Genomic DNA, 24132 nt, shown 5'->3' on the forward strand with positions numbered 1-24132 from the left:
GGCGGCCAGGTGGCCGAGATGCGCATGCGCCGTGCGTGGGTGGACGGGAGAAGAGGTGGCCCCCTGGCGGCGCGGAGGTCCCGGGGTGTCACCCTGTAGGAGGTGTCACCCTGTAGGAGGTGTCACCCTATAGCGGGTCACCCTATGGGGGCGTCACCCTACAGTGGGTCACCCTTTAGCGGCGTCACCCTATGGGGCTGTCACCCTACAGCGGGTCACCCTATGGGGGCTTCACCCTATGGGGCTGTCACCCTACAGCGGGTCACCCTATGGGGGCGTCACCCTATGGGGCTGTCACCCTACAGCTGGTCACCCTATAGTGGGTCACCCTATGGGGCTGTCACCCTATGGGGGGTGTTGTGGGGTGGTGTCACCCTACAGGGTGTCACCCTATGGGGGCTCACGCCGTGGGGCTGGCTCACTCCCTGTGTGTCCCCCCGTGGGGCAGCCGGTCCTGTTACAGCCAGTCCCAGTACTGATGCTCTCTGCAAGCCCGATCCTGTTACAGGCGGTTGCAGCACAGCTGGTCCCATTACACCTTGTCCCCATGGGTGCTCCCATTACAGCCGGTCCCGTTACAGCCCACTGATCCCATCACAGCCAATCCCTACAGCCGATCCTGTTACAGCCGGTCCCAGTACTGATGCTCTCTGCAAGCCCGATCCTGTTACAGGCGGTTGCAGCACAGCTGGTCCCATTACACCTTGTCCCCATGGGTGCTCCCATTACAGCCGGTCCCGTTACAGCCCACTGATCCCATCACAGCCAATCCCTACAGCCGATCCTGTTACAGCCCATCAATCCCATTACAGCCAACCCCGTTACAGCCGGTCCCAGTACTGATGCTCTCTGCAAGCCCGATCCCGTTACAGGCGGTTGCAGCACAGCCGGTCCCATTACACTTTGTCCCTGTGGGTGCTCCTGCTACAGCCGATCCCTGTGGGTGCTCCCATTACAGCTGATCCTGTTACAGCCGATTGATCCCATTACAGCCGATTGATCCCGTTACAGCCGATTCCTACAGCTGATCCCTGTGGGTGCTCCCATTACAGCCGATCCTGTTACAGCTTGTCCCTGTGGGTGCTCCCATTACAGCCAATGCCATTACAGCCAATCCCGTTACAGCCGATCCCTACAGGCAATCCCTGTGGGTGCTCCCGTTACAGCCGATCCCATTACAGCCGATTGATCCCATTACAGCTGATCCCGTTACAGCCGATCCCGTTACAGCCGATCCCTGGGGGTGCTCCCATTACAGCCGATCCCATTACAGCTGATCCCGTTACAGCCGATCGCATTACAGCTGATCCCTACAGGCAATCCCTGTGGGTGCTCCCGTTACAGCTGATCCCGTTACAGCCGATCCCTGTGGGTGCTCCCATTACAGCCGATCCCATTACAGCCGATCCCGTTACAGCCGCTCAGGTGACAGCGGCGGGGCGGGCGATGGTGACCATCCCCGAGCTCTCCCCCGAGGCCTCCCGGCTCCTCGTCTCGGCCGCGCTCTCCCTCACCGCCGTCCTCCTCTTCCTCATCTTCCTCCCCCCTGCCCCCAGGGGGGGGCGCCCGCCAGGTCAGTGCCCACTGGGACCAGTGAGGAGAGCAGACTGGGACCAGTGAGGAGGGCAGACTGGGACCAGTGAGGAATACAGACTGGGACCAGTGAGGAGGGCAGACTGGGACCAGTGAGGAATACAGACTGGAACCAGTGAGGAGGGCAGACTGAGACCAGTAAGGAGGGCAGACTGGGACCAGTGAGGAATACAGACTGGGACCAGTAAGGAGAGCAGACTAGGACCAGTGAGGAGAGCAGACTGGTTCCAGTGAGGAAGGCAGACTGGGACCAGTGAGGAATACAGACTGGGACCAGTAAGGAATACAGACTGGGACCAGTAAGGAATACAGACTGGGACCAGTAAGGAAGGCAGACTGGAACCAGTAAGGAGGGCAGACTGGAACCAGTGAGGAGGGCAGACTGGCACCAGTAGGACCATGCCCCCCCTCCCGGTGCCGGGGAGGGGACACCCACCCCCCCCCCAGCGGGGCCGTCCCTCCCCCGGGGCCCATTTAGGGGCTGGCGGGTGCCAGTCCGGGGGTGCCAGTCCGGGGGTGCCAGTCTGCGGGTGCTGCCGGGCCCAGGGGGACCTCGCCGCCCTGCCCACCCTTTAATTTATTTTTTTTGCCCAATTTTCCTCTTTTTCCAGCCAAAAAGATGGCGCAGATGCCACCAGGACACTGGCACGCCGAGAGCCTGGGCACCGGCAAAGCCATCGCTGTCCTCACCTCCGGGGGGGACGCCCAGGGTAAGGGACACCCCGGTGACCCCAAAAACCAGCGCTTGCGTGAGGGTCCAGCCCCATTTTGGGGCGAAACCAGGTGAAAACGGGACTTGGGTGGCCAGATCCTGCGGTCAGTTGAGTTGTTTTGGGGATGACCTTGGGGGGACGGTGGGGTGAGGAAGTCGTGGGACAGAGTTAAGGGGGGTTTTGGGGTGCGGGGGGGGATCTGGGTGCATGTACCCCATGCCAAAATTTGGGGGGGCTTAAAGGGACGGCGGCACAATGCTGGAGGAGCGTTGGGGTTGCCCAAAACCGCAGGGATTCAGCCCAAAACTTGTCCTCCACACAGGTGGCCCCAGCGAAGGGGGGTACCCCAGTTGCGGGAGGGGGGGGCCTCATCCAGCCCACGGGGGTCTCGGCTCAGCTCCCCCTCGCCGCCGCGCGGTGTCACCCGGTGTCACGCGGTGGGACACGCCGCAGCTAAATGTCAACAGGGCAAAAATAACCCGGGCAGCTGTGGGGGGGAAGGGGGGCCGGGGGGGGGTTTGGGGGTGCCGAGCCTGGCGCTGTGCAAGGTGGGGGGAAACAATGGCTTTGGGGGGGTCCCTGGGGGGGGTCCCCACGGTGACGTTCTCCTCCTCCCCCAGGCATGAACGCAGCCGTCCGTGCCGTGGTGCGGGTGGGCATCTACACCGGCGCCAAGGTCTACTTCGTGCACGAGGTCAGCACTGACACCCCCCCCCCAAATATTCTCAGCCCCCCCCCCGCAAACCTTGGTGGTGGTGGGGTGTCGTTTCAACATCAGGTTGTGTGTGTCCCCCCCACTTCCAGGGCTACCAGGGGCTGGTGGACGGAGGGGACAACATCAAGGAGGCCACGTGGGAGAGCGTCTCCATGATGCTGCAGCTGGTGAGCGGTGGCTGAGCCCGGCCAGCTCGTTGCACCGATGGCGGGGGGGGGGGATACGGTGTAACCCTATGCCGCGGTGCCGGGGTCAAGCCTGAAAATAACCCGAAACCGGAGCTGGGATGGGGGGGGGGGGGGGGATGGAAACATGGATGTGGGGGTGCCGGGGCGGGGGGGGATCCAGCACCCACATGGGGGTCCCGCAGGGGGGCACGGTCATCGGCAGCGCCCGGTGCCAGGATTTTCGGACGCGGGAGGGACGTCTGAAAGCCGCCCGTAACCTGGTGAAACGCGGCATCACCAACCTCTGCGTCATCGGCGGCGACGGCAGCCTCACCGGTGCCGACACCTTCCGGGCCGAGTGGAGCAGCCTCTTGGCCGAGCTGGTGAAAGTGGGTACGTGTGTGCGTCCCCCCCAACGGGACCCCCCCAAGATTTCTTCTACAAGGTGAAAAAGGGGGGTTTGGACCAAAATCAGGGGAGTTTGTACACAAAAAAGTGGGTTTTCCCTCCCCATGTTGGTGTTTTGGCCCCATGGGGATGTTTTGGGGGGAACACGGAGGGAAAAGGGGGTGTCCCACCCTGCGGCAGGGGGGATCACGGCAGAGGAGGCGAAGAGATCGAGTCACCTGAACATCGTGGGCATGGTGGGCTCCATCGACAACGACTTCTGCGGCACCGACATGACCATCGGCACCGATTCGGCGCTGCACCGTATCATGGAGATCGTGGATGCCATCACCACCACGGCCCAGAGGTGACGGGGACCCCCCCGTGTCCCCCACGCCGGAGTTGGGGGGGGAAACCCAGATATCCGGGCCCCACTCGGACTTGCCGTGGGGTGAAACTCCTGTTTCCCGCAGCCACCAACGGACCTTTGTGCTGGAAGTGATGGGTCGTCACTGCGGGTACGTCTCCGCGCCGCCACCCGCATCCGGCTCCCGATAAAGAAAGTGGGGAGGGGAGGCAAAAACCCTAAACGGCCTCTTTTTTACCCGCTTTCAGCTACCTGGCGCTCATCACCGCCCTGGCCTGCGGCGCCGACTGGGTCTTCATCCCCGAGTCCCCCCCTGAGGAGGACTGGGAAGACCACCTGTGCCGGAGGCTGACGGAGGTAGGACGGGCTCCGGCGGGCACCTCGTCCCCATCCCCATCCCAATCGTCACCCCCCCGGTTCCTTCCCCCCCCCCAGACCCGCCTGGGCGGCTCGAGGCTGAACATCATCATCGTGGCCGAGGGCGCCATCGACAAGCACGGCAAGGCCATCACCTCCGACGACATCAAAACCGTGAGCGGGGAGGCGGTGGGGGGGGAAGGAACCCCTTTTTTTCCTGCCCCCCAGCCCTTTCCCAGCCCCGCCGTGGGGCCGGATCCAGGCGCATCCCTGTTTTACAGCTGGTGGTGAAGCGTTTGGGATACGACACCCGGGTCACCATCCTGGGCCACGTCCAGCGCGGCGGGACACCCTCCGCCTTCGACCGCATCCTGGTAGGCAGCTGCCTCCCCCCTGCCCCAGCCCCGGGGAAAAGGGGGTCCGGGGAGGGGGGGGTAACGTCCCCATCCCCGTCCCTGTCCCCCCCAGGGCAGCCGGATGGGCGTTGAAGCTGTCATGGCTCTGCTGGAGGGGACCCCCGACACCCCCGCCTGCGTCGTCAGCCTCTCGGGCAACCAAGCCGTGCGCCTGCCCCTGATGGAGTGCGTCCAGGTGGTGAGTGTGGGGGGGACGGGACCCCAAACCCCGCCGGGGCAATGCAAACCCATCCAATACGATGCCAACCCAGCCGGTGCCGTCCAAACCGAGCTGACGCGGTGCAAACACATCTAATGCAACGCAAACCCGGCTGGCTGCGGTACCAACCCGGCCGGTGCGGCGCAGACCCGGCCAGCGTGGTGCAATGCAAAGCTGTACAGCGTGACGCAAACCCGTCCGATGCGATGCAAAGCCGTATGGCGCGATGCAAAGCCGTATGGCGCGATGCAAAGCTGTCCAACGCAATGCAAACCTGTGCCATGCAACGCAAAGCTGTACAGCGCGATGCAAACCCGTGCAATGCGATGCAAAGCCATACGCTGCGATGCACAGCCAGCCAGCACAGCGCAAACCCACCCATCTTCGCTCCCTGCAGACCAAAGACGTGACGACGGCGATGAACGAGGGGCGCTTCGACGATGCCCTGAAGCTGCGGGGCCGGTGAGTGTCTGCACCCCGTCCCCAGTGAGGACCTGGGGCTCCGGCCACCCCTGGGGCTCCTACACCCACCTTCCCCCCCCACCTTTGCAGGAGTTTCCAAAACAACTGGAACGTGTACAAGCTGCTGGCACACATCCGCCCCCCCTCCACCAAGGTAGTGCCGCAGGGAGGGGGGCGATGGGGACCCCCCCGAAACCCCACAAACCCCCCCTGCAACACCGGCTCCTTCCTCCCTGCAGAGCGGCTACACGCTGGCGGTGCTTAACGTGGGCGCCCCGGCCGCCGGCATGAACGCGGCTGTTCGGTCAACCGTACGGATCGGCCTGATCCACGGCCACCGGATGCTGGCGGTACACGACGGCTTCGAAGGGCTCGCCTACGGGAAGGTGTGAACGCTGGGAAAAAGGGGGTATGGCCCCCAAAAAGCTGCAGCCCCACAGGGAAGAGGGACCCCCTAGGATGGGGATGCTCGACCCCCTTCCTAACCCTGCCACGGTTCAGCCCTGCTCTTGTCCCCCAGCCTGGGGGGCACCGGGTTACCCCAATATCACCCCGACATGGTCGAGGGGAGGTCGGTGCACCCCAAAACTCATTCTCCTGCCCCCCCCCCCCCCAACTTGCTGCTTTCCCCCGAGGTGGAAGAAATCAGCTGGGAGAGGGTCGGCGGCTGGACGGGGCTGGGAGGATCCAAACTGGGGACGAAGAGGTAACGCTTCTCCCGGGGAAATCTCCAGGGGGGTCCCCAGGTGGAGCCCCCCCACCCCGGGCAGGCTCAGCCAAGGCCGTTTCACCCTCCCAGGACTTTGCCCAAGAAATACTTCGAGGAAATCAGCGCCAACATCAGCAACTTTGGCATTCACGGCTTGATCATCATCGGCGGCTTCGAGGTGAGCGGGGAAGCAGTTGGGCAGGGTGCAGGCAGCTGCCAGCACCTTGCCTGTACCTACACCCTCTGCCTCGCTGCCCGCAGGCTTTCACGGGCAGCCTGGAGCTGATGGAGGGGAGGGCCAAGTACGAGGAGCTTTGCATCCCGCTCTGCGTCATCCCCGCCACCGTCTCCAACAACGTCCCCGGCTCCGACTTCAGCATCGGCGCCGACACCGCGCTCAACACCATCACCACGGTGCGGCCCCACACCCCACCCCAACCCCCTCCCCATCTAACAACGGCAACACCCCGTTAACCCTAAATCTCCTTTTTCCATCCCGATTCTTCCACCTCCGCAGACCTGCGACCGCATCAAGCAGTCAGCGGCCGGCACCAAGCGCCGCGTCTTCATCATCGAGACCATGGGCGGGTTCTGCGGCTACTTGGCCACCATGGCAGGGCTGGCGGGCGGCGCCGATGCTGCCTACATCTATGAGGAGCACTTCAACATCCACGATCTGCAGGTTGGGGACTCCCTCGCACCCCCTGTCCCCTGTTATCCCCCCCTCACTGGGCATCGCCGCAGCCCCGGGGCAGCGGGGGTTGCATTTATTCCCGGTTCCAAGCCCCCCACCCTCCATTTTGTGCTCTGCGTAGGTCAACGTGGAGCATTTAACCGAGAAGATGAAGACGACAGTGAAGAGGGGGCTGGTGCTCAGGTACGACCCCAGGGTAGGATGGAATTGGGGGTGGGGGTCAACTGAGACCCGCCATGCTCGTGCCACCCCCTCCGAGCCCATTTTCCTCTCCTGGTGCAGGAACGAGCGGTGTAACGAGAACTACACCACCGACTTCATCTACAACCTCTACTCGGAGGAAGGGAAGGGCATCTTCGACTGCCGGAAAAACGTGCTGGGGCACATGCAGCAGGTACAGACCCCCCTCCCCGGTGATGGGAAGGGGCTGTGGGCTGGGAGACCCTCGCCCGGGGCTTCTCCCTGTTCACCCAGTGACTCTTCTGGCGCAGGGCGGCACCCCGACCCCCTTTGACAGGAACTTTGGCACCAAAATGGGTGCCAAGGCTGTGGCATGGATCACTGGGAAGATCAAGGAGTGCTCCCGGCACGGTGGGTGCCGCATGGGGGGGGGTCGCCACAGCCATGGCGGGGGCAGGGATTGCCAAAACCTCCAACACCTCAATGCAAAGGGCTCCCCTGCAGATTTTGGGGGGGGGGGGGTGCTCTCCCCTCCTGGAGGGTCCAAAACACTGAGCCCGCTGCTCCCCGCCTCTCCTCGCAGGTCGCATCTTCGCCAACACGGACGACTCGGCGTGTCTGCTGGGCATGCGCAAGCGCAGCCTCGTCTTCCAGCCCATCACCGAGCTCAAGGAGCAGACAGACTTCGAGTAGGTGCCCCCCTTCCCCTTCCTCCCCCCCCAAGACCATTTCCCAGCCTCAGGAACGATAAATACAACAGGCAACGCTTCCACGGGGAATGAATTGTTTTACCCGGGACCATCACGCTGCCCTCTCTCTCTCTCTCTCACCCAGGCACCGCATCCCCAAGGAGCAGTGGTGGCTGAAGCTTCGCCCCATCCTAAAAATCCTGGCCAAGTACAACATCGAGCTGGACACCTCGGAAAAAGCCCACCTGGAGCACGTCACGCGCAAGAGGATCTCACTCGAGTCCAATATCTAAGAGGCGATCGCTGGTACTGGCTTCCCCCACCCCGGAGCGTGTCCCCGTGTCGCTCCGGGGATCCCCATTGTAGCTCACACCCTCCGGGAAGCCAGGCAGCGCCTCTGCACCCCGAGGGCACTCGCTGCCTCAGCGAAAGAGCAGTTTTCCCCAAAGCAGAGGGTTTCCTCGGGGTAAATTTTGGGTTGGTTTAGGTATTTTATGGGCTTTTAAAAGAGAAAAGCAGTTCCCCAAGTGTTGCAGCGGGATATTATGACAAGCTGAGAGCGAACGGTCTGGGTAGAGTCCCTAGGGCACCATTTTAGCGTTAAAAATTCAGAATTAAGATGCTTCAATAAACTGGCACCACTCACTCATGGTGGTAAACATGAAGCGTGCTCCGACCCTCCGGTGCTCACCCCTGGGGAAGGCAAACACGGCTCCCACAGCCCCGCACACACCCCCAGTCCCGATGGCCTCGCTTCGCAGCACAACAGAGAGGAATAAAATATATATAATCTGATTTTTTTTTCCCCAAAATTTCTCCCATAAAGCAATTATCAAAGTTTACCTGCCTGACTTCACCCTCGAGAGCGTGGGGCAGCTCTCCTGGGACCCCCAAACCCCACCCAAACGCACCCTCCTCGGTCAGGGAGGTCCCCAAAAGCCGATCCTCTGCACTCCCTCACTAACCCTGGGCATGAGCGTGCAACACACACACACCTTCCAGCGCGCGGGAAGCCGTTTATTTCCGTGAATACACGATGGTGCGCGTGGGGATACCACCACCGTGCCGAACGGAGAGCGGGCGCTGCCCAGGGGACTCCCGCTGCCCCGCTGCCAGCACGTCCTCACACCTCCTCCTAAAAACCTCTATTTCCACCCAAATAAATAAAAACCAACAACAAAACGGTCAGTCGATGGTGTAAAACCAAAGCTAAGGAAGAGCTTGGGTGGGTTATCGTGTGGCAGATGGGAGGGAAACCTCTGCTCCGGAGCATGGAGCACCCCTCTGGAGAGGGAGGGAAACGAATTCCAGCCCCAGAAAGCATTGGCTTTTGAGGTGCTCCCAACTCTCCTCCCCTCTACAGCACTGACGCATCTTAAAAATTATAGAGAAGGGAAAAGCACACTTCCACGCATTGAAGGGATGCCCCACATCTGCCCCAAGCACCGGGAGCCACGGACACACAAGCTCTGCCCCGTCAGCGGGTGTTAGCGCCGAGCGAAGGTGCCAGCCCACACCGTTACATGACGTACAAGTGTACTTCTCTGAGTCCAACAAGACCTTTTCCTGATTTTCTGCCTCAGGTCTTTCAAAGAAGGAGGGTTTCCCCATTCTCCCCGCACCCACAAAACCTGCTTTTCCCCGCGGTCTGCCTCAACGCCAAAAAAAAAAAAAAACAACCCAGGAAAAAAAAAAAACAAAACAGGTTAATCCAACAGCTAGGATATAATTTGCCATTAAAGGGTGATTGTTCATCTCACGAGGCCGAAATTGAGAGGGCAGAGTGTGGCAGGAGGCACCAAGCAGGTAATTGTGGGCAGAGAGACAGCGTGGAGCCATCTGCGAGCAGCACCGGTGGATCCCCGGCTGCCCTGCGCCAGCAGAGAACCGGGATGGCGACCATGGAGGAGAATCCATCGCCCGTGAGTCTCAAACCAAGCGGTCAACCTCATCCCCAGCACGGCCACGAGGAAGCGGCGACGAAGGGAGCTGAATGTCGGCGCGGAAGAGCCCCGGCGCCTCGTCTTTCGCTTTAGCTGAGGAGCAACACGTACTCCTTCAGGCAGGTGGGCAAGGGCAGCTGCTTCACCGCCTCCGGCAAGAACCGCACGCCCAGGCTGCGGCGTACGGCGTAACGCGACAGCGTCTGTAGGGTACCGGGGACCGAGCAGAGCAGGGTGAGCTTTTCGCAGAGCTGCTGATCCCTGGTCACCTCCCAAGGCATGCTGCCATTTTTTCTCAGCTCAAAATGTCCAATAGCTCGATGGAGAAGATCGAAACAGGAATCCTCGCGTTCCGTACCCAATCCCCGAACCAACAAGGCCACCAACCGCGAGATGGGGGTTTGGCCTTTCAAATTAACCACCCTGACCTCCGCTCCAAAGTCGAGCAAGATGCTGACGCTCTCCAGGTTACCCTTCATGGCCGCCCAGCTCAGCGGCGTGTCGTTGTTGTAATCACGGGCGTTCACCAAGGCGCCGTTCTCCAACAGCGACCGCACGCACTCGGCGTTGTTCTTGAAGGCGGCCCAGTGGAGCGGGGTGTCCTTGTTGCCATCCAAGGCGTTGGGGTTGGCCCCGTACTCCAGGAGGATTTCCACACAGGTTTCGTCCTTTTCTGCTGCGTAGTGAAGGGCCGTTCGGTTGTAGCCGTCCAGGGCATTGACCTGTAGGAGAAGGGGAGGGAGGAGAAAGGATTTGGGGCGGGGGGAGTCACTGAGGTACCCAAGCTCCTGCCAGTGCCAGGGGAAACTGTTTTCACGTCCCAAATTAAGCGGATGGGAAAAGGAGGCAGGGAGCAGGGAGGGTACGACCTGGCAGTGGCCAGAAGGAAGTGCCAAAAATCAGGCACTATATAGATTTCAATTCTTCCTTCAGGCTTCCACCCCAAAGCCACCCTCCCTCCCTCCCGGACAAGCAGCACCCCCGAGATCTCAAGCACAAACATTTCCCTCCCTATCGGGATGATAAACCTTCACCTGGGCCCGTCTTCCCCTAAGAGGGGGCACAAAACCAGCATCTCTTAAAACCATCGGCTCAAATCCCAGCTATTTATCAGCACCCGCCACCCCCTTTTCAACGGGACCTTTGTGTTTTTAACGTGGTTTTTGGTTCTTTAGAAGCCTTTACCTCCGCTCCCTTCTGCAGCAACAGCTCGACACAGTCGGCATCAGCCACCATACAGGCGCAGTGCAGCGGTTTCAGGGTGCCGTGCATGCAGTTCACGTCCGCACCCTGCGAAAGCACAGGAAACCGCAGCCGGGATTAGCAAACCCACCCGTTCTTGGCCCGTTTCCACCCCCGAGCCAGCAGCTGATGCATCTTCATTTGCATCGTTAGAAAAAGGTTTATTAATAGATATCCGGCATAACACTCCCGCTCAAGCCCTGGGGTTTGTTTTGTACACAGAGCTCCGCACCGGGCAGAAGCGATCGACGCTCTGTGTCCCTGCTCCCGGCCTTGATTTTTATTAATTCATCATCACTAAACGATGCCTGAAGAAACCCAGGTGCCACAGGGGGTTGGTATAACCCGTGCGGAGGTTTGCTGTCCACACACTGGCAGGATCACGAGGAACCTCCGGTGCAAGGCTGATAGCAGGCACAGTGTGGGGGGGTTGGGAAGCAAGCGGGACGCTCTGCCTCCGGTAAATAAACCGGCAGAGCCTGAGCTGCCCTGGGAGCATCCCCTGGTGGGAGGCAGCCCCAGGCTGAACCCAGGACCTTGTCGGCTGTGACAGGGCATCTCCGAGGAGGTTTAAGTTGCTCGGCGGAGCCCTCGCCACCCGAAATAGTTCAGCAGCTGCCCGGATCAGTCAGGCTTAGCCAGGGCTCTCCGCTGCTCGCAGAGTGACCCGGGCTGAGGCGAAGCTCCCGGACCCCCCCCACCCCAGTGCGGGGGCAAGGGCGGGCCCAGCCCCGCGAACCTCACCCCGACAGGGGTTCAAGCCGCGGGGAGCAATGCCGAGAGCTCGGCCCGGCCCTCCAGCCGCGAAACGGGGGTGGAAACCCTCCCTCTGCTCACGGAGGGGGTGCCCCGCCTCGGCCCCCTCCCCTACAAACCCCCCGTTTCCTTCGCGAGCGCTTCGCAGCGCCCCAGGACCGGGCCGGGGCTCACCCTGCCGATCAGATCCTCCACGTTGTCCCGCGGGAAGGAGCGGATGGCGGCGATGGTGCGGATGAGCCGCTCCGACAGCGAGTACTTGCTCTGGATGCTCTGCATGATGTACCACATAGTGCGGCCCGCCCGGCCGCCGCCTCCGCATGCCCCGGGCGGCCCCGCCGAGCCCCCGGCGTCAGGCCCCGGTGGGCCCTCCCGCTGCGGCGGGAAGAGCTGCTCAGGCCAAGCCCAGCACCGCGGGGGGGTTCGGGGGGATCCCGGGGGGGCTCGGGGGGTCCCGGGGGGTCCCGGGGGTCCGCACGGTCCCAGCGCGGCCGCTCCAGGCCCAGCGGGAGACGGAAACCGCCGCTACCCGGAAGTGACGGGAAATCGCAGAGGCGCATGCGCGGCTATAGGCCGCGCCCCCTCCCGCCCACCTCTCCGCCAATCCGGCTCCCGGCGTCCCTCAAGGCTCCGCCTCCTCCCGGTTTTTCCTCCCACGTCTTCGGAGGTGTCGTCCCCCGCGCGTCGCTCTTCCCCAATCGCCATCCGCTCCCGCCCGCAAGCCCCGCCTCTCTCCGGACTCTCCACCAATCCGCCCTCTCCCTGCGCACCCGTTGGGTTCCGGTCGGTGGCCCCAACTGGGAGCGCTGGGGTGGGGGGGACCCTGGGGAAACCCCTCGGGGAGGGGGGCGCGGCTCGGCGTAACCATGGCAACGGGGCCTGGCGCACCCCAGAGCGCCCTGGGCCCGCAGGTGCCACCTCGGGGGGGGGACAGCCGGTGCTGGGTGACATCGGGGGGGGGCCCGTCACCGTGGGGACAGGGGTTGGGTGTTTGTCCGCCTGTTGGGGACAGTCGGACAGTGGCTGAGGCACCGCGACACGGTGATGGCCAAGCTCGGGGGGGTGACCTGACACCCCAACACGGTGACAGCCGGGCTTGGGAGTGACCCAACAGCCTGAAAGGGTGACAGCCCAGCCTGGGGGTGACAGCTGAGCTCGGGGGGTGCGACCCAGCACCCCGACACCATGACAGCCAAGCTGGGGGGTGACCAACACCCTGATGGGTGACAACCGAGCTCAGGGGGTGACGCTGGGACTTGCACCCCCAAACCTGGATACACACACACACCCCCCATGGCACCAACCCCCCCGCAGTGACCATCGCTGCCGACTCACACCGCCACCAGTTCAAACCAGTGACTCCCAGTCCGGCCACCCACTTCCCCACCAACAGCCGCTGGGCTGACCCTCGCTCGGGGCGGGAAGGGTTAAAACCACCGGGCTGAGCGGGGGGTGCCTCCTGCCCGGGGGGTCCCCCAACACGGCGGGGGGGGGCACTGGGTGTCCCCATCTTCCTCCCGCCCCACCCCTGGCAGTTCCATCCAGCTGCAAACATCTGGTGGGTGGGTTTGGGGGGGCTGGAGGACCAATAACCCCCCCCAGCTGCCAACATCTGGTTGAATTGGGGGGGGGCCGCTGGCTCCCCCCTGTTTTGTTCTGCCCCCCCCCAGCTGCGACCACCCGACAGGGTGTTTTGGGGGCCGCAGGGGGAGCCGTGCTCCCCCCTTCCCTCCCCTGGCTGCCAACATCTGGCACCAGGCAGAAGGGGGGGGGCACAAAAGCCCCCAATGCTCCCCCCAGCTGCAAACCCCCAGCGGGACCCCCGGGAGCACCCCATCCCCCCCAGCATCTCCAGCCACCCCAGGGTGGGGGGGTACACCCCAAAACCATCCCCCCTCTGGGCCCACCCTGCCGCCCAGCCCAGGCCCACCATGGTGGGGGGGCCGCCCCCCCCATCTCCTCCCGCACCCCTTGGCTGTACCCCATCATGGGGGTCTGTTCCCCCGCAGCGGGGTGGGGGGGACGCGTTCGGGGCTGGTGGCGGGGGGCCGAAGCCCCCCGACCATAGAGCTGCGCCATCCGGCAGCTGGCGGGCGCCGAGGGCAGCCATGCGGGGAGGCCCTTCCGCTCGCGGCCTCCCCGCTCCCGCTCCGGCCCACCCGCCGCTCCCCACCGCAGCCCCCCGGCCCCCCACGGGCCCCCCGGCCAGGCCGGCCGCAGCGGTGAGTCAAGGCCGGGGACACCCCCCCACCCCACCCCCCAAAAAAGAGGGTGGACAAGCCCCCCCCTCCCCCCTCCCCTTTTTCCCCTTCCCGGTGCCCCCCGAGATGGCGGCGACGCTCGGGGCAGAGTCGGGGGGAGCGTAGCCCCCCCCCAGCTTGGGGGGTCTCCATGAGAGGAACGGGGGGCATGGCGGGGGGTGTTGGGATGGGGAGGGGGATGCTTCAAGTCCCAACCCACAGCCTTGGTGCTCCCCCCGCAAGATCAGGAGAGGAAACTGAGGCACGGAGGGGGTCGGGACCCCCGCTGGGGTAGGGTGGGGCCCCCCCTTGGGGTGCAGCCGGGACTCCCCCTTGGGGTGCCCCCACATCACCCCATCTCTCTGCTTGCTCCCCCCCGCCCCAGGCAGGGCCCCCCTGTCTGAGTGTGCCAGGACAGCGGTGATGGACACGGAGGGGAACCCACCCCCCCGGGACCCCCAGGACACCGAGCTGCCAGAGGAGACCTCTGCAGGTGAGCCCCCCCAAAACCGCACCCGGCCACGGCAAGGGGCTCGGCCGCGGCGTCCCCACGCGGGGTGTCCCCGTGGCATTGTGGGGAATGGGGTGGGGAGTCCTTTTTGGGGGTGCCCTGTGCCCTGACCCAGCGATGTGGGGGTCCCCCAGTCCTGGGGGGTGGGGGGGACCCTGATGCTGGAGGGTGTGGGTGTCCCCATGTGTGGGGTACCCGGATTCCAGGGTATGGGGGTGCTCCAGGGATGTGGGGATGTCCTGCTCCCATGGCACGGGGGTACCCTGATCCCAGGGTATTGGGGTACCCTGATCCCACAGTATGGGGGTACCCCAGTCCTGGGGTGCAGGGATGTCCCATTCCCATGGCCCAGTGTACCCCAATGCCTGGATAGGGGGGTGCCCCAATCCCTGGGCAGGGCGATGCCCTGATCCCACAAGGTCCTGGGGTGCCGGTGCCCAGGTCCTCTGGCCCGGGGTACCCCAATGCCAGGGTATTGGGGTGCCCCAACCCCACAGCATGGGGATGTCCTGATTGCATGGCGTGGGGATACCCTGATCTGGGGGTTCGGCGAGATCCCATTTCTATGGCACAGGTATGTTCCAATCCTGGGGTGCAGGGGTACCCCCATTCCTGCAGCATTGAGATACCCCAATCCCAGGGATGTCCCTGCTGTGCAGCATGGGGATGCCCCAATTTGGGGGTGCAGGGATGCCCCATTGCTGTGGCACGGGGCCAGTCTGATCCTGGGGTCCAGGGATGTCCCGATCCCACAGCATGGAGATGCACCAATCTCGGGGTGCACGGATACCCCACTCCCATGCCCTGGGGACACCCTGGTCCTGGGGTGCAGGGATGTCCTGGTCTCACAGCGTGGGGATGCCCCAATCCCAGGACACAGGGGTGCCCCGATCATGGGGTGCAGGGATGCCCCAATCCCAGGACACAGGGGTGCCCCAGTCTCGGGGTGCAGGGACACCCTGCTCCCACACCCTGGGGACACCCCGATCCCAAGGTGCGGGGGGTGCCCTGCTCCTGCACCACGGGGTTTCCCTGTACCCCAACTCCAGCTGCGGTTTGCAGAGGGAATTTGGGCTCGGGGTCCCCCTTGGTGGTGCCATCCGCACCCCTGTCCAGGGACACGCTGTCCCCTGCTCCTCCTCCTGCACCCTGAGTCCGGACACTTTGTCCCCGGGGTGGGGACACACAGCGGGGGCTGAGCCAGGAGTTAAACCCAGGCTCAGGAGCGGGCTGGGGGTGTCACTGCTGTCCCCAAACCGGAGAGGGGACGGGAAGGTGACAAAGGGCTGGAGAGGGGGCAGAGGCATGGGGAAGGCACGGAGGGGATGCAGCCCCCCCGCCCTCGGTGCCACCCGTCCCCACACCGTCCCGCCGGTGCCCAGCTCTCCTCTCCCCGCAGCCCACCCCAGCCCACCAGCCTCCGGCAGCGAGCCGCCCGGCCGCCCAGCCAGGCCACGACGGAAAGCACCGACACGTCGACCGGCCAAAACTCCAGGACGCCCGGGCGGCCTGGGACCGCTGAAAGAGCTGCTGGGGCTGCGGGGGGGCCGCCTGCGCCCCACCATCTGCAGCGAGTGCGGGAAGGGTTTCAGCCGCAGCTCGGACCTGGCGCGTCACCAGATCACCCACACCGGGGAGAAGCCCTACACCTGCGGCGCCTGCGGTAAAGGCTTCAGCCAAAACTCCAATCTGGTCACCCACCAACGGATCCACACCGGCGAAAAGCCCTACGCCTGTGGCGCTTGCGGCAAACGTTTCAGCGAGAGTTCGGCCCTCATCCAGCATCAGCGGACCCACACCGGCGAGAAACCCTACAGCTGCGGCGAGTGCGGGAAACGCTTCAGCGTCAGCTCCAACCTCATCCGCCACCGCCGTACCCACACCGACGAGAAGCCCTACATCTGCGGGGAGTGCGGGGACGGCTTTCGCCATAAGTCCCAGCTCCGTCGGCATCAGAAGCTTCACGCTGCGTGACGGGGACTGGAACGCCGGGATGGGGATGGGGATGTCGGGATGGGGATGACTTTTGGGGTGCATCCTTCACCAGGGGGGACCGGCATCGTCCTGGCGAACGCTGGGGACTGCGATGGCCAGGAACGGAGCTGGATGCTCCCACGGCAGAGCCGGGGTTCGGCATCTGCGCCCCGAGTACCCCAAAGGCCAGGGAGGGTGGGGGTGCGGGGTGCAGGGTTGGGGCGCGTGGGTCTGCCAACGAGCTCAATAAAAGGTCTCTGAGCAGCGGCGCTTGCTGAGCATCGTCCCACCGCGTGGTTTCGGAGACACCCCCGGTGGCGTCACCCCCAGGGTGGCCATGGCGGTGGTGGCATGAGCCCGGTGACACCGACACCACCGTGGAAAGGTTTTTCCCGTCTTCCCTGGGAAGACTTCCCTGGGGCTGGAGCGGAGCCGGGTGCCGCGGTGCTGGGTGCCCTGGGGGGGCCGGGGCCGGCTCCCATGCCGGCTGCTGCCACGCGCCCGCACGCACCACCCAACCTCCCCGGGGCAGGGAGGGGGACGGGGACCCACCGCTCCCCACCCTGGCACCCCCAAACCCTCCCGGGGGCTGCAGGGGCTCAGTGGGGTGCGGGGTGGGGGAGGTGCTTTCAGCACCCCCAAAACGTGACGCCTGGGGCTGGGGCTGAGCTGGGCGCGATCCCGCTAACGAAGGCGCTGGCCTCGTTGCATAATTTCCAACCATTTTTTTTGCCGGAGGGGGGGGAAACGCGCGGGGTTGGAGCCGGAGCCGTTACACAAAGCGGGAAGGGGGGTTTTGGGGGGGTTCGGCTGCTCATTTTCTCCCCAGCCCCCCCCCCCCAAAGAAACAGCCTCGTGAACACCCCCCCCCAAAATCCTCCTGCCTGGGTACGTTTTCCAAGTGAAGCAGGAAAAAAAAAAACCAACAAACCCAACAAAACCCCCGAATCCACGATTTCCCCGTCACCAGAGGGATCAAGCCCCCCCCCTCCCCAGCCCCCCTGGCCCCATCTCTCGGCTGTAGGATTTGGGGGTGTCATTGCTGGGGACCCCCATTTCCAAGGTTTTGCCCTCATTTTTGTTCGCCGAGCGGAAAAAAGCATCCGGCTCGCGGCGAGGCGGCAGCAGGGCCGGGGGAATGGGATGACGCTGGGACCTTCCTGTTCCCGGCCTCCCCCGAACGCCAACCTCGCGCCCGGGGGGCCAGCGCCAGCCCTTGCACCCCCAAATCCCTCACCCGGGACACCCCCCCCCCAAAACCCTTCGCCATCCCCTTCCCAGACCCCATCGCGCCGCCCCATCCTTCGGCCTGGGAGAGGTGAGTCGGAGGCCGGCGGTGTCGGGGTTGGGGGGGGGACACACACATGGATGAGCCGCTGCCTTTGGGAATTGGGGGGGGGGGGGCAGAAGAGGGGGGACCCCCATAAAAAAAAATGGGGCACCCACCCATCTTGGGTTGGGGCTGGAGGAGTCGCTGGGGGGGGACAGGGAGCGGCGGTGGATGGCGGGGGGGTCCCGGCGCTTCGGCTTTTCTTTGTGCCTTGCGGCCCCGGTACTGCAGCCCCCCCGCCCCGAAAATAAATGTTGGGGGGGGAAACTGAGGCAGGGAGAGGGGCTGGAGGGGGGGGGCGAAGGCGGGGGGCTGGGGGCTGCATCGGCCTTGCAGTGCCCGTGCCCCCCTCCCCCCAGTGATGCTGTGAGACCCCTTCCCCCCCCCAGACACGGGGAGGGGGGTCTCAGCTCGGCCCCCCCAGCCCCGTCTGCCCCCCGACATGGGGCAGTATGTGTGGGAAGTGGCTCCAGCCCCTCTTTCTCATGCCCCCCCCCCCCCAATTCGGGGGGCCCCAATTTAGGGTCAAAGGACCTGTGGGGGGGCAGGGGGGATCACCATGCTGTGCCTCAGTTTCCCCTGCTGCAGGGCCTGGGGCTGGAAAATCGGCTTTTTCAGCCCATTTGGACCCCAAAGGGCCCCCCCAAAACCCCGAGTGGTGGCGGGCAGAGCTGGGGCTCTTGGTGGGGGGGGAGGTATCTGTGGGAGAGGACCCTGGTGCTCCCCGACACCCTGGGGGGGGCATTTTGGGGGGATGTGTCCCTTTGGGGTGCACCAGGCATTTTGGGGGGGCATGAGCACTTTTGGGGTGCACTGCACTCCATGGCAGGAGGGTGCAGGTGGTTTTGGGGTGCACCAGGCACCAGTGGGGCAGCCAGGGAGGGGGACAGTGGGCAACTTTGGGGTGCACTGGGCATGCTGGGTGGGGGTTGCAGGCATTTTTGGGGTGCACCAAGCTTCCTGGAGAGGTGTGGGCACCTTCGGGTGCAGTGGGCACCTCCAGGGCACCCCAAGGGGGGGCTGTGGGTGCTTTTTGGGGTGCACAGGGCACCTTGGGGGGGAAGGAGGCAACTTCGGGGTTCACTGAGTATCTTTGGGGTGGTACAGGCACTGCTGGGGGACCGCAGGATGGGGTACTGGCACTTTTGGGGTGCAGTGGGCAACCGGGGGGGGATGCAGGCATTTTTGGGGTGCACTGGGCACTGCAGGAGGGGGTACAAGCACACTGGGGGTGCACTGGGCATCTTTGGGGAGGGGGGCAGGTTCTTTTGGGGTGCACCAAGCATCTTTGGGGAGGTACAGGCACTAACGGGGCACCCCGGGAGGGGGGTACAGGCACTTTTGGGGTGCAGCGGGCAACCTGGGGGGGATGAAGACAATTTTGGGGTGCACCAGGCACCCCAGGAGCAGGGGTACAGGCACATTTGGGGTGCAGCAGGAACCCTGGGCGGGGATTCAGGCACTGCTGGGGTGCACAAAGCCCCCCGGGAGGGGGGTACAGGCACTTTTGGGGTGCAGTGGGCATCCTGGGGGGAGTACAGACATCTTTGGGGTGCACCGGGCACCCTGGGCGGGGGGCGCAGGCAGCTTTGGGGGGCTCCGGTCAGCCCGGGAGGGGAGAAGATACACTTTTAGGGTGCAGCGGACATCTTAGGGGGGGCTGAAGGCAATTTTGGGGGGCTCGGGCCCCCTGGGGACGCACCGCGGGGGTCTCTGCGGCCCGGCTGCCCCCCCCCCCCGCTCCCCCCCGCGCCGGGGGCCGGGCCCACGCGGAGCCGCCGCCCCCTCGGGCCGGGCGGGCGGCGGAAGCGGCGGAGGCGCCGCCGCGCCGGGGCCGGTGAGCGCGGAGTGCGGGGGGGGGGGGGCCGGGGCTGCCCCGCCCGCTCCCGGGGATGCTCGGGGGTCCCTGCGCACCCCCCCGCCGGGTCGTGTGTGTCGTCCCGTCCCTGTCCCCCCCCGCCAAGATGGCCCCGGCCGCAGCCAGGCCCCGGGACCCCCCCGCCGTGCCCGCCGGGAGGGTTCGGCTCCCCCCCCCCGGCCGGATTCATCCCCCGCCCCCCCGGGGCTGCAGGACCCCCCCGGGCTCGGCCGGGAGCAGAGCGGGGAGGGCACCCCGGGGGGGGGGGGCGGATGCACAGGGGCTGGGGGGGGGGGTTTGCAGCCCCCCAGTCCTGGGGGGGGGGGGGGCAGATCCACGGGGTTGGGGAGAAGCGCCCCCCCCCTCCCCAGCTGCAGGGCTGTAACCGCCCGTGTCCGTGTGCCCCCCCCCAAAAAGATCTCACAGGGTCAAGTCCAGAGCAGCAGCGGGACCCCCCGAGACCCCCGGGAGCCCAGGTAAATGGGGGGGGCAGCGATTGGGGGGGGCACGAAGGGATTTGGGGTCATACAGGAGGATCTGGGGGGGTACAAGGGGATTTGGGGGGGTACAATTGGATTCGGGGGTGGCACAAAGGGATTTGGGGAGCACAAAGGGACCTGCCCCCCCCAGCAGCTCTCATAGATCCCCCTGGCTCCAATGTGGCCGTGAGCAGGAAGGAACCGGCTGTGGCACAGGAGGAGAGGAGATTCCGGGCGGGAGGAATTGGGGAGGGGTTTGGGGAGCTGGGGGGGGGAGGGAAGGTCTCGGGGGGGGTCCCCGTGCCAGGCAGGGGAGCTGAGGGGTCCCCCTGCCCTGCAGGACAGCGGGGTCGGCCGGCTGCCCCCATGGAGCAGGAGGAGCCCTGTGTGGTGGAGCTGCACGACTCGGACGAGGGGGACATGGTCCGGAGGGTCTACATCGGTGAGAAGGGGGCGAGGGTGGGCTGGGAAGGGGGGACCCCATCCCTGGGCAGGAGTCCCTGTCCCCTGGGGGGTGCCAGACCCCTCCCCAGCATCTCTGGCCCCCCCCAACAGCTGATGACGGCATTGTGAGCGACTGTGAGGATGAGGTCCTGCCCCACGAGATCATCCAGACCGTCATCCCCCACAGCCCCCTGGCCCCCAAACCCAAGAAACGAGGGGGGCAGCCCAGCTCCGGTGCCGCGACATCGGCGGGAGGCTACGGCGAGGAAGAGGAGGGGGAAGGCGTAGGGGGAAGGCACCGGGGCGGCCGTCAGCGTCCCTTTATCTGTAACGAGTGCGGGAAGAGCTTCAGCCACTGGTCGAAGCTGCTGCGGCATCAGCGGACTCACACTGGGGAACGGCCCAGCACCTGCGGGGAGTGCGGCAAGAGCTTCAGCCAGAACTCGCACCTGGTTCAGCACCGTCGGACGCACACCGGGGAGAAACCGTATCGCTGCGGGGACTGCGGCAAGAGTTTCAGCTGGAGCTCCAACCTCATCCAACACCAACGCATCCACACCGGGGAGAAGCCCTACACCTGCGGGCAGTGCGGGAAGAGTTTTACCCAGAGCAAGAACCTCATCAAACACCAACGCACCCACTCCGGCGCTCGGCCGCATCGCTGCGGGCAGTGCGGTCGCGGTTTCGCCCAAAGCACCAATTTGCTGAAACATCAGCGGGTTCACGCTGCCCGCGGTCAACCCTCGCCCTGCCCGGAGTGCGGGCAGAGCTGCCGCGACGGGGCAGAGCTGGAGCGGCACCGGGCGCAGGCCCACGGCCACGAGCCCTACATCTGCGTGGAGTGCGGGGAGAGCTTCGCCAAGAGCGCCACGCTCAACCGCCACAAGCGCGTGCACAAGCCCCTCTTCGTCCGCTGAGGTGCGAGGAGAGGGGGGGGCGACACACGACATAGGGACTGCGGGCGGGGGGGGGGGGCGAGGTGACGCTGCACCGGGGGACGCACGGACTCAGCTGTGGGCGGGGGGACGAGGTGACACCAAGCCACAGCGGACACCACTGCGTTTCGTGTGGCCCCCAAGGGACACAGGCTGGACCTCGGTGACCCCCCCCCCCCCCGCCCCATAGGGGTTGGAGCCTATAGATGTATATAGCATGGGGGGGGGGGGGGGGGGAGGGAGGGGGACACGCGTAGGGGGAGTGGAGTGTGGCTGGACGGGGACTCGGCCGGGAATAAAGTTCTTCTGTGTGGGGAACGTGGATTCATTTGTCTCGGGGCAGGGGTACAAAACCCCGCGGGGGTGTTGGCGGGGGCAGAGAGGCTGGAGATGGAGGGAGCAGGGGGATTCCTGGGAGCGGGGGGATTCCTGGGATAAAGCTGCCCCCAATCGCGTGGCCATGGACCCGGCAGAGCCCCCCCCCCGTCCCCCAAGAGCACCCCACTTCAAGAAGTCTCTTCTTTATTCCGTGCTGCAGCAGCGAGGTGCTGCCTACAAAAGGGGGGGGCTGGTGCTGCCAGGCACCGCGGGAGGCCAAGAATTGTCAGAGAACTGAGACGACGAGAGCCGGGATGGGGTGGGGGGGCTGCACTACGCCCCACGGCTCCATCCGGCCTCCGCTCCCGTCCCGGTGGCGATGGCGAGGAGGGCGGCCCACGAGGCCGAAGGCTACGCCTTAGTGGTCGCACCCTGCGCAGCTCCCAGGGCCGTGAGCTGCTGGATCTTCTGGCTCATCATTTCCATGACGGCTGCAGGGAGAGAAGGGGGCTGGGGAGTGAGTGGGGAGCTGCTGGGGGGGCCCCCCAAAAGCAGGGAAGGAGCTGGGTGCTTACCCTGCTTCATGGCGTGTTTCTCCTGCAGTGCCGGCTGGATTTTCTCCATCTGCTTGGTCAGAAAGTCGATTTTTCGCTTGAAAAAGTCTCGGGCGTCGTCTGCTGTCTGAGAGAAGGGAGACAAAGCGGGGAAGAGGGGGTTCTGTGGCACAAACATGGGGTGCAGTTCCCCAGGGAAGGCACGGAGCCGCCCCTCAAATGTGCCCCTCACCTTCTCCACATAGTAGCCGGTTCCGACGTCAATCAGGACGCGCTCGACGTCCAAGAGCTTCCCGGGGACGTACATCTGGGAAGGGGTGTCAGGGAAAGCGGGGAACCAGGAGGGTTACACAGCTCTGGCAGGAAAGCCGGGGACAGAACTCGGCTGTGCCAGGTACCGGCACCACCATGTGATGCTGGCGGTGCTGGTTTGGCACAAAAAAACCCCGAGAGGAGCCAGCTCGGGGAGCAGGAAAGGATACGGAGCTGGTGAGCGGCACCAGCAGGTCCTTCCCTGTGAAAAAAACAAGCGGAGGGGGGTGAGGGGAGCCCACGGGGCTGCACCTCAACATCTGGGCAGGGTGTTGTAACGTCTGGAGCCTCCAGCAGCCCCCTGTGCCCCCCCGCAGTCTCCCTGGGGGGCGCAAGGTGCCCGAGCCTGGCCTGAAAGAACTGAATGGGAGCTCTGGGTGGTCTGCTCAGAGCAGGCTTGGTACGTGTCCCCCTGGGGAGGGAGGAGTGATTCTGGGGAGCAGCCAGGGCCAGCAAGGAGGGTACTGACCTCGGGGGGCTTGACATGGCCCCCCCACGATGGGGGGGATCCCCCTCACCTTCATTGCTCTTGTTGAGCACGTTGAGGCAATCCTTGGCTTCCACGTACTTGGTCTGCACCACCTTGAGCTGGGCGATGGAGGACGAGAGGAACTCCACCTCCTGGCCAGGGGCAGGGCCCGTCAGCAGGGAGGGGGCTGGGGACAGCCCTGGGAGCAAGGAGGGGGGGCCCGCAGCCCCACACCCAGCACCCAGGGGTGTCCCCAAGCCACCATCACATGGTGACACAGGGCTGGGGCACCTCACCCGGTCAGCTCCAGCCTCCTCTCCCTCCCGCCTCGGCTGCCCAGTTCCCTCCCTGGTGTTCCCCAGGTTGCAGTCTGGCCCAGTACCTCCCCCCAATCCCTCCACAGCCCAGTCTGGCCCAGTACCTCCCCCCAATCCCTCCACAGCCCAGTCTGGCCCAGTACCTCCCCCCAATCCCTCCACAGCCCAGTCTGGCCCAGTACCTCCCTCCCAGCCTCCACAGCCCAGTCTGGCCCAGTACATCCCCTCCCATCCCTGTCAGGCCCCACACATCATCCCCACAGCCCAGCCCGGTCCCGCACAGCCCCGGACGGGCAGCCCCTGCCCCGGGCATCCCCCCCCCCGGCCCGGCCCCACCTGGTCGAGCTGCCCCTTGAGCAGCTCCAGCTGCGGCAGCGTCAGCTCCCCCACGTTCACCGTCTGCGCCATCTTGGCCGGTCGCGGCGCTCTGGCACCGCCCGCGCCTCTCGCTGCTCCGCCGAACCGCGCCCCCTGGCGGCCGGCGGAGCATCGGAGGGGGCCCAGCAGCCTCCAAAAATCGGGGGGCAGCTCTCCCACAGGGCCCCAATAAGGCCCCCCCCCCCCCCCCCGGGGAAAAGGGTTTCTCCCCCATGGAAGGGGCATCCAAGGTGCCCCCCGACAGGCACAAGCTAAAGCCATGAGGGCAGAGCCCTGAGCAAGCAGCCCCTCCCCTTCCCAGGACTCCTGGGGTCCCCCCAAACCCCAAAACCCAATGGATGCGGGGGGGAAAGGCAGCAGCAAAGGCTGGGGGCTCTGGGTCACCTCCAGCAGCAGAACAGGAGGGCACGAGCCTCAGGGACCT

The 24132-nt window shown here is 65.1% G+C and overlaps 4 protein-coding genes across 5 annotated transcripts; 2 read left to right on the top strand and 2 right to left on the bottom strand.

Moving 5' to 3' along the window:
* The first annotated feature begins 1418 nt into the window (after positions 1-1418).
* Positions 1419-8443, top strand: PFKM (phosphofructokinase, muscle). The gene is made up of 23 exons (XM_054806938.1): positions 1419-1573; positions 2205-2303; positions 2927-3000; positions 3111-3188; positions 3392-3581; positions 3777-3942; positions 4049-4093; positions 4191-4299; positions 4378-4473; positions 4581-4673; positions 4768-4893; positions 5312-5376; positions 5467-5530; positions 5616-5762; positions 6012-6082; positions 6176-6263; positions 6347-6499; positions 6603-6767; positions 6901-6962; positions 7062-7173; positions 7271-7370; positions 7543-7648; positions 7794-8443. Exons 1-23 carry the CDS (start codon positions 1447-1449, stop codon positions 7939-7941), a joined length of 2484 nt encoding a protein of 827 aa, XP_054662913.1. The 5' UTR covers positions 1419-1446; the 3' UTR covers positions 7942-8443.
* Positions 8444-8649: 206 nt separating this feature from the next.
* Positions 8650-12125, bottom strand: ASB8 (ankyrin repeat and SOCS box containing 8). Its single transcript, XM_054806998.1, has 3 exons — positions 11764-12125; positions 10777-10881; positions 8650-10313 (listed from the first exon to the last, which is right to left on the bottom strand). Exons 1-3 carry the CDS (start codon positions 11878-11880, stop codon positions 9681-9683), a joined length of 855 nt encoding a protein of 284 aa, XP_054662973.1. The 5' UTR covers positions 11881-12125; the 3' UTR covers positions 8650-9680.
* A 1534-nt stretch (positions 12126-13659) lies between these two features.
* LOC129197973 (zinc finger protein 391-like) lies at positions 13660-21380 on the top strand. Its single transcript, XM_054806813.1, has 7 exons — positions 13660-13811; positions 14215-14322; positions 15740-16310; positions 17339-17632; positions 19920-19978; positions 20322-20423; positions 20537-21380. The coding sequence occupies exons 2-7, from the start codon at positions 14253-14255 to the stop codon at positions 21340-21342; spliced, it is 1902 nt and encodes a 633-aa protein (XP_054662788.1). The 5' UTR covers positions 13660-13811; positions 14215-14252; the 3' UTR covers positions 21343-21380.
* A 485-nt stretch (positions 21381-21865) lies between these two features.
* On the bottom strand, positions 21866-23764 carry PFDN5 (prefoldin subunit 5). 2 transcript variants are annotated; one of them, XM_054807000.1, is made up of 6 exons: positions 23667-23764; positions 23063-23165; positions 22715-22746; positions 22465-22539; positions 22254-22395; positions 21866-22169 (listed from the first exon to the last, which is right to left on the bottom strand). In XM_054807000.1, the coding sequence occupies exons 1-6, from the start codon at positions 23736-23738 to the stop codon at positions 22090-22092; spliced, it is 504 nt and encodes a 167-aa protein (XP_054662975.1). In that variant the 5' UTR covers positions 23739-23764; the 3' UTR covers positions 21866-22089. The 2 variants fall into 2 exon arrangements, with proteins under 2 accessions (XP_054662975.1, XP_054662976.1); XM_054807001.1 differs by having other exon boundaries at positions 22254-22359; positions 23667-23754.
* Positions 23765-24132: the final 368 nt, after the last annotated feature.

This window comes from Grus americana, chromosome 31 (assembly GCF_028858705.1).
Source record: "Grus americana isolate bGruAme1 chromosome 31, bGruAme1.mat, whole genome shotgun sequence".
Classification (NCBI taxonomy): Eukaryota; Metazoa; Chordata; class Aves; order Gruiformes; family Gruidae; genus Grus; species Grus americana.

Excerpts from the sequence above, each read along its gene's own strand:
- PFKM (XM_054806938.1), top strand. The coding sequence starts at position 1,447 with ATGGTGACCATCCCCGAGCTCTCCCCCGAGGCCTCCCGGCTCCTCGTC. Across the intron at positions 4,300-4,377 it reads TGTGCCGGAGGCTGACGGAG|ACCCGCCTGGGCGGCTCGAG; the intron begins GTAGGACGGGCT and ends CCCCCCCCCCAG. Across the intron at positions 4,474-4,580 it reads CCTCCGACGACATCAAAACC|CTGGTGGTGAAGCGTTTGGG; the intron begins GTGAGCGGGGAG and ends CCTGTTTTACAG.
- ASB8 (XM_054806998.1), bottom strand. The coding sequence starts at position 11,880 with ATGTGGTACATCATGCAGAGCATCCAGAGCAAGTACTCGCTGTCGGAG. Across the intron at positions 10,882-11,763 it reads TGGAGGATCTGATCGGCAGG|GGTGCGGACGTGAACTGCAT; the intron begins GTGAGCCCCGGC and ends GTGCTTTCGCAG. Across the intron at positions 10,314-10,776 it reads TGCTGCAGAAGGGAGCGGAG|GTCAATGCCCTGGACGGCTA; the intron begins GTAAAGGCTTCT and ends CTTCTCCTACAG.
- LOC129197973 (XM_054806813.1), top strand. The coding sequence starts at position 14,253 with ATGGACACGGAGGGGAACCCACCCCCCCGGGACCCCCAGGACACCGAG. Across the intron at positions 14,323-15,739 it reads GCCAGAGGAGACCTCTGCAG|CCCACCCCAGCCCACCAGCC; the intron begins GTGAGCCCCCCC and ends CTCTCCCCGCAG. Across the intron at positions 16,311-17,338 it reads CATCAGAAGCTTCACGCTGC|GATTTGGGGGTGTCATTGCT; the intron begins GTGACGGGGACT and ends TCTCGGCTGTAG.
- PFDN5 (XM_054807000.1), bottom strand. The coding sequence starts at position 23,738 with ATGGCGCAGACGGTGAACGTGGGGGAGCTGACGCTGCCGCAGCTGGAG. Across the intron at positions 23,166-23,666 it reads TCAAGGGGCAGCTCGACCAG|GAGGTGGAGTTCCTCTCGTC; the intron begins GTGGGGCCGGGC and ends GCCCCTGGCCAG. Across the intron at positions 22,170-22,253 it reads GAAACACGCCATGAAGCAGG|CCGTCATGGAAATGATGAGC; the intron begins GTAAGCACCCAG and ends CTCTCCCTGCAG.